The 7332-nt window shown below is 34.0% G+C and overlaps 2 protein-coding genes across 2 annotated transcripts; both read left to right on the top strand.

The window, feature by feature from the left end:
- Positions 1 to 228: 228 nt before the first annotated feature.
- LOC139867301 (uncharacterized) lies at positions 229 to 2738 on the top strand. The gene is made up of 2 exons (XM_071855654.1): positions 229 to 502; positions 2392 to 2738. Exons 1-2 carry the CDS (start codon positions 244 to 246, stop codon positions 2535 to 2537), a joined length of 405 nt encoding a protein of 134 aa, XP_071711755.1. The 5' UTR covers positions 229 to 243; the 3' UTR covers positions 2538 to 2738.
- Positions 2739 to 6110: 3372 nt separating this feature from the next.
- LOC139869377 (uncharacterized) lies at positions 6111 to 7301 on the top strand. Its single transcript, XM_071857695.1, has 3 exons — positions 6111 to 6512; positions 6722 to 6894; positions 7002 to 7301. Exons 1-3 carry the CDS (start codon positions 6153 to 6155, stop codon positions 7120 to 7122), a joined length of 654 nt encoding a protein of 217 aa, XP_071713796.1. The 5' UTR covers positions 6111 to 6152; the 3' UTR covers positions 7123 to 7301.
- The last annotated feature ends 31 nt before the right edge of the window (positions 7302 to 7332 follow it).

Genomic DNA, 7332 nt, shown 5'->3' with positions numbered 1-7332 from the left:
TATTTCGTGTAAACAAACCCGTGATTCCACGGGTCATTTCACTAGTTATTGATAATATTTGAATATTTGATTTGATTTCATGTTTTTAAGTTTTAAACCTTTTGCTTTGTTCATTGTTGATTTCTCACCATGACTAAACAAGGGAACATCGTATGAGCCCAATTTGAGCTCTTAGGCCCAATATATGAATGCAAAATAAATAACTCGCATCCATTTCAACTGAAAATATCAGTTGTAGGTCGAATGGCGTCCAGTCGTCTATCTCCGACTGCCGTAAACCATCATCACAACCGGAATTCACCTATTCTCACCGCTACGAATCCTCATCTACCATCAATAAACTCCCTTCCATTCTGCAATATTTCCACCAGCAAAATCACATCATCATCACAACGTTCGTATCAGCTTCCGTCGCGAAATTCGAATCTATGGCGTGGACGGTGCGGTGCGACGCCACCGGAGTCTGGCCCTCCGCCTGGTGATGAACAGGATTCTAGTTCTGGTATAGCAGCACATGCTTCTTTATATCAGTAATTAATTATCAGCAAATTATGCTTACGTTATCTAACTACTTGCTATAATTAGGGCTCGTAGTTATACACCGTAAATTTGTGCTATATAATCATTGAAATTGCTTAATTGATACGGATTATGAACGAATTAGAATTCTAGGTTAGATTTCTGTTAATCAAACTGTGTGTCTAGGAATGCATATATCTGGTGCCTATATTTGTGTTTTTAAGTGCAATAAATACGCTAAGGTGTTAGATAATCAGCCTTTTGGCATACCTTAGAGGTTATAAGCAAGGTTGGAGATCTCGATCTCGTTTAGACAATTTTGGGGAGATCTCGTCGGAAAAATCTCGGGCGTTGACTTATGTTGACTTTTTAGTTTTTATAATATAAATAAATAAATAAATGTATGTACATTTATTTACATTTTTATGAGATTTTACAAGTAAATCGAATAAATGTGCGAGAAAATCCGAAAAATTACGAGATTTTATGAGAAAATTCGAGAAATCGTGGCTTTGACCAAGTTTGACCTCGTTGACCAAGAAATCTTGGGAGATGGACATCTCTCGGCGGCTTTCCAGAAACGAGATCTCAGGGAGATCTCGGAGAGATATAAGGAGATTTACAACAATGGTTATAAGTTAAACTTATATTGAACACATTTGTTGAGCCATAAGGACATGAAGATATGCTTCTAAAGTGCCTAAGAATAACGATGAACATGCACCCACTAATAGTGTTATCTAATGACATTAAGTTCACAAAAGGACAGAAAATTATCTAAATTCGGTATTATGCGTTGGTGATTCAGGAAATATTTCCGGAGCTTTTAAAAATTGAATTTAAGAATCTTAATCGTAAGAGCTGTGAAGTTTACTGATAGTGCCACATGTGTATTAATCGGAGATGAAAGTTCAGATTTCATATGTAACTAGTTGTTTACTAATTTTAATCGGTGGATTTAAAGATGGGAAATGAAGTAGTAAACTAGGTCGTAATCATAACAGAACATTTTCTTAAAGAATTTAGCTTCTAGGGATACAGTTTTTAATATTGAAATAGTGCAACATAAACTCGTGATGCTGATTTTAATCGCTTGGAGGTTTAGGGAATAGGAATTATGCTTCATTAAGAAATTAAAACCTTATTTAGCATTTCATAAGTTACTTGCAGGACTATTATTTAGGACACATTATCCGTAAGTTGATATTGAGTATAGTATCCAGTGTTGCAGAAATCAGCCAACTCGCCCGAAAACCCGGGGAGTTCTTGGTTTTAATTGGCTCCCAGTTCTCGGTCCCCGACTCGGCCAAAAGATTGGTTAACGGCCGAGTCAACTCGGTCAACGGCCAAAAAATCGGAAAAAATCGGAAAATCGGTTCAAAAATCAGAAAATATGAGATAAACTTGGTCAACAAAGACCCTTGTGCTTACCAAACTAACCCTGTGCTCTATTTAAATAAACACTTTTAACCCTCTATTTTAAGTTATTTAATGTTTTCATTAAATATATACACTTTATACCATATATTTTAAATTTTATTATTTATATTTTCAAAAATGAAAGTTAGTCAACATCTGAGTTCACCCCAAGAACTCCTGCTGAGAACTCCTACAAAAGTCTCTGCCGAGTTCTCACGAGAAGCGATTTCTTCAACCTTGATAGTATTTTATTATGGTGACGATTGGTATGTTTTCAATTCTTTAGAAAATAAAATTAGTGGCATTTTGGTGGAAAATGCTCCATTGAACGTAGCTTAATGTAGCAACATTGTTGCTGCATCAAAGTCCCCTTAGGAATTATCGTTATATATTACATTTGTGACATCAAGTCTCTACATTTCATAGTAACGTTGTTGTTATCTCGAAAAACAGGTTCAATTGTATCACTCTCTAGATTACAAGAAAGTGCTCAGATCTTTTTTGCTGTTTTCTTTTGGATGTCTCTCTTCTTCTGGTCATCTGTTTGGGATGGAAGGAATAATGGAAAATCCGACAAGGGGCCTAGATTCTGGAAATGAATCAGTAAATATATATAGCGTGTAGATATCATGATTAAATTAAACTAGATCGTATGCATAATAAAACAACAATATATATAGTTTCGTAGCTGCTAAAATATTCTTTGTAATGTACAACTCTTTTGCAGATGTATTTGTAGTTTTCTTGTGTTCTTTTGGGATGAACCTGTGTCGTGTCAATATATCGCACGCGTTACTATCTACGGGCTTAATTTATCATGAAGCTAACGTCTTTTGGACCTCCTTTATTTGATATATACGTGTCACGTTTAGCTTTTGTTCCAACAGAATGTACTTGGTTAAGCTCAAATAATTGAGACCCCTCTTTATCACCTTTACCCTTTTCTAGCAGCTATAACATGGACCATGGGTTACCTATCTTTTTCTCTAAACAAAAGTATCAATTTTCATATTATCATCTCTTAAAAATGTTTATATATTAATTGGTTCACCAAATAAGTTCAATTTTGATATTGCATTATTTGAAACCACGTGTTGGGTTTTTAGGCGTCCTGTTCCTAAGATGATAAAATTAATAAAGTTCGAACTATAACCTAAACTAGTACGACCCGGCCCGCCCGATGCGGCGGGAGCTTTCGGCCGGCGTATTCATATTTAACACAGTTTTATTTACAGAAGAGAAAACGGTCCATGTGTTATGCGCCGTTGTTGGTGTCTTCATCTTTGGTGTTTTTTAAAATCTGTCCGGTTCGAACGTAGGTAGTTTCGTTTTGTTGATAAAATTATTTCGAGCCTGACGGTGTTGGCGAAAAAATTTAACTCGCGGCGAGCAGGAAGATACGGGCTGTCGTTGTGCTTAGCGTTTTTTAAAAATTGTCCGTTTCGAACGTAGTTAGTATCGTTTTTTTCATAAAATTATTTCGAGTCTGACGGTGCTGTCGGAAAAATTTAACTCGCGGCGAGCGGGAAGATACGGGTTGTCGTTGTGTTTACCTTTTTTAAAAAGTGTCTGTTTCGAACGTAGTTAGTTTCGTTTTGTTCGAAAAAATATTTCGAGTTTAACGGAGTGTTTGGTGAAATTTAACTCGGAGCGAGGAGGAAGATACGGGCTGTCGAAAGGTTTGGGTGAAGTTTTTATTTTAATTTAGGGAATTTACAATTTATTCGCTTGGGTTTTGGTGGTTTTTTGTAAGTTAGGTAAAGGTGAAGGTGGAAAAGTGAAAAAGCAAAGTGTGAAAGGCGGTATTCACTGTTGTCATTTTTGTGTAGACCAAAAGCCTAACGGCTTTTAGTATGTATGGGATAAATAAAGGTGTAGGTGTCATACCCACCTTGATTTGCAGTATACCTGACAAACGGGTCAGGTTCGGTCGGTATAGGTAACGGGTGAAAACGATTTTTCGTTGAAATGGGTCATAGGTCAAACGAGAACAATTTTGAACGGGTTCAAACGGGTCAGGCTAGGTCGGTTTGGGTAACAGGTCGAAACGGGTAATTGGTCAAATATGTTCAAACGGGTCATAAACTTTTACATTTAATTTTTTACATATATTATATTGTTTTTGTTATTATTATTATTACTATTATTATATATATATATATATATATATATATATATATATATATATATATATATATATATATATATATAATAATTGATATAACCATTAATACTTTCATAAATGATTGGCGGATGAAACTTGTTATGCTCGACTAATTTAACTCATTCATATGATCCATTTGATCTGTCTCTATTTAACAAACTTCGGGTATTGATACCCATTAGACCCGTTTTTTTATACTTTGTGTAATAACCAATAGGTTTGAGAAAAATTCATTGGACTTTTTTTTTAAGTTTTGGTTTACATTGTCCGTCATAATTTTTTAATGACCAAATTGATCTGAAAGTTTGACACATTTGACCCAAATTTGAGAGTATGGGTCTCAATTGCCAGGTATGAGGGAAATGTAAAGTTGTAATATTTATAAGTATCGGAGATATTGTTTGCATCGGTCTGGAAAGAGAACGTGATAACGTTGTTATACTGGAACTTTGAAGTTCAGCGATTTTCCACTGTTTCTCCATGTTTTCGTTAAAGTTTCCTTTCTCATTGTTCCGAAAAACCATTTTTTTATTCAGGGACTTTGAAGTTTAGTGGTTTTTCACTCTTTTGCAATGTTTTTGTTGAAATTTCCTTTCTCAGTGTTCTGAAAACTCATTTTTTTTTTCACTTTTAAATCTAAAAAACACCACTCTAAGTCTTGACATTTTTTAACCTTTAATTCAGTGTTTTAAACTAACACTGAATTAAATATCGAATAAAAAACACTATCTCCAACTCTCGTGCTTTTAACACTACATATCTAAGATCTGATTTAGTTTGCAAACTATATGCTGTTAATGTGTGGATTTATTTATTTGGCAAAATTAAAGTTATATTAGTTGATAATGATCTTCTGAGTCATTTTTAAAAGTCTAATGCTAAAACAGTTTGTGGTAACCATTTTAAAAGATGCATCACTGAGATGTAACCATAGCTGAGAGCTTGAGACGCGACACGTATGATGTAAAGCGAAAGCTATTCTTGAGAGTTGATAATTTTGGTGACTGAAAACTAAGTTCCTATGGTTGTGGTATAGAGGTTCATTAGCACGTCTTCGACCGCGATATTTTGTTCATGTGCTTGATATTTTCTTTTGAAGTTGTTCCTCGCTTTCTTAATTACCGGAGGAACTTACACAAACCAGTTCCTTACATAAGGTAGTGGTTAATATAGTGATATCTTCTGGTTTCGGTCCGAATTCCCTAGCAGCTAACATATCTTAGGGTGACTAAAAAAAAAGTCGAAAATGTTAAAACGAACGAGATAACCCAATTAAACCGCGTTCATTTGTAAACATATTTATGTTTGGCAACAAACTTTTTAAAGCTTTTAGTTTATATGAAAAAACTCCTATAAAATAAAAAGCTCTGTTTGGTTGCAAGATCTTAAAGCTTTTAGAGAGATAGAAAAAGCTAAAAACTACTAGAACTAGGGTTTAGTTTTTAGCTTCTAACTTTTTGTCATTTATTATTTATTTTAATAGTTTCAAGTTTTCAACTACTCTGTCAAACAACTAAATGCATATAAAAAAGTACTAGTTACTAGTTAAAACCTAACAGCTAATTTTGACAAACATACCCTATATATATGTTAACCTTCTAACTTTACATAATGTGTCAATCCTCACCACTCACCAGTTACACTTTAAACTTTACATGTGAAAGTGAGGCGATACGATCGAAAAACTGATAGTATGTCTTATAAGTATTCTAAAGTAAATAAATAATCAGGTCTTATATCTATACTTATAAATTATTACAAGCACTCTCGTTCAATTCTCTTATTAGTCTGAAAAGAGATCAACTTTATCCGTCTACCCGTGATATCTATATCTATATACTATATACTAGGTTAATTATTTGGCATACATATTTGCGGTTCTAAAAAAATAATAGTATAGTATCAATCTCTTTCTACATGATTGGGACACAATAATTGATGAGTCCAAATATGTGCATATATATATGGTACGTGGAACATACATATTTACACATTAATCTTCAAAGGAGCATCAATCTTCCTTCTCTAAACTTGAAGTAGAGGTCAAATTATGCTGTTGAGATGCTCCTCAACACCTATCCTTCATTCATCTCAACCCATACAATCATCACCCCTCACTCGAACCCATTCCGTCTCTTTTATATCCAACAAGAATACATATGATCTACACTCGAATAGTACTATAAAGAAAAACGCACGTGATGAATGTAGTAAGATGTTGCAAATGTCAACGATAGGCGGTAATGGTGGATGTGGCAATGGTGGTAAGTTATGTGTTGGTGGTGGGAATGGATCTAATGGTGGTTCGGATCATGGACATAATGATACCGAATTGTACTATCAAAATATGATGGAAGCCAACCCGGGCAATGCCTTGTTACTAGCTAATTACGCGAAGTTCTTGAAAGAAGTAAGTTAACCTAAAAATAGCGGATAAATTAATGGATATCATTAAAAATAGTCTCGTTAATGTGTATAAAGTTGGTGTTCAATTTAATAACTGTCACTTTAAAGACAATATATAAACACCATGTACAAGATCGACTTTTACACATTTCGAAAAATCCCAACTCTATTTATAGAATACTAATGTTTGAATCTTATATGATTACTATGTAGGTTCGATACAATCACAAGAAGGCGGAAGAGTACTATGAAAGAGCAATTCTTGCAAATCCAAATGATGGAAATGTTTTATCAATGTATGCTGATCTAATTTGGCAGGATCATAGAGATGGTAATCGTGCCGAATCTTACTTTAATCAAGCAATCGAAGCAGATCCCCATGACTGGTATAGTATTTGCGATACGATCATACTTCAAGCAAGTAATTATCAAAACTTAAGATATATTTTCAATTAACCATCTAACTTCGTGAATTTTGTATTTGTATTTGCAGTTGTGTTTTGGCTTCTTATGCTCGATTCTTATGGGACGTAGAGGATGATGATGAAGAAGATATTAGCGCGATAAATAGGAACTGGATGTTTAATACTAGTACTTCACTAATTGTAGTTTAGTAAACTTAATAATATCTGTTTTGATGTTTAATTAGTAAAATGGTACTGATAATCAATAAGACTGATGTTACGTTTGATCTTCTATAATACTGTAATAATTTGTACGATAATAGTTTGTACTTGAAGAGGTAAGGTCGTATTCGTGTCCCGAAAAATCAAGAGATATTTTAGTTGTGATCTTTTTGAAGTTTACATCAAACTTTATCTCCA

The sequence above is a fragment of the Rutidosis leptorrhynchoides genome, chromosome 9 (genome assembly GCF_046630445.1).
Source record: "Rutidosis leptorrhynchoides isolate AG116_Rl617_1_P2 chromosome 9, CSIRO_AGI_Rlap_v1, whole genome shotgun sequence".
Lineage (NCBI taxonomy): Eukaryota > Viridiplantae > Streptophyta > Magnoliopsida > Asterales > Asteraceae > Rutidosis > Rutidosis leptorrhynchoides.
Note: the sequence above shows the minus strand (reverse complement) of the source record. Positions and strands in the feature narration are given on the sequence as shown.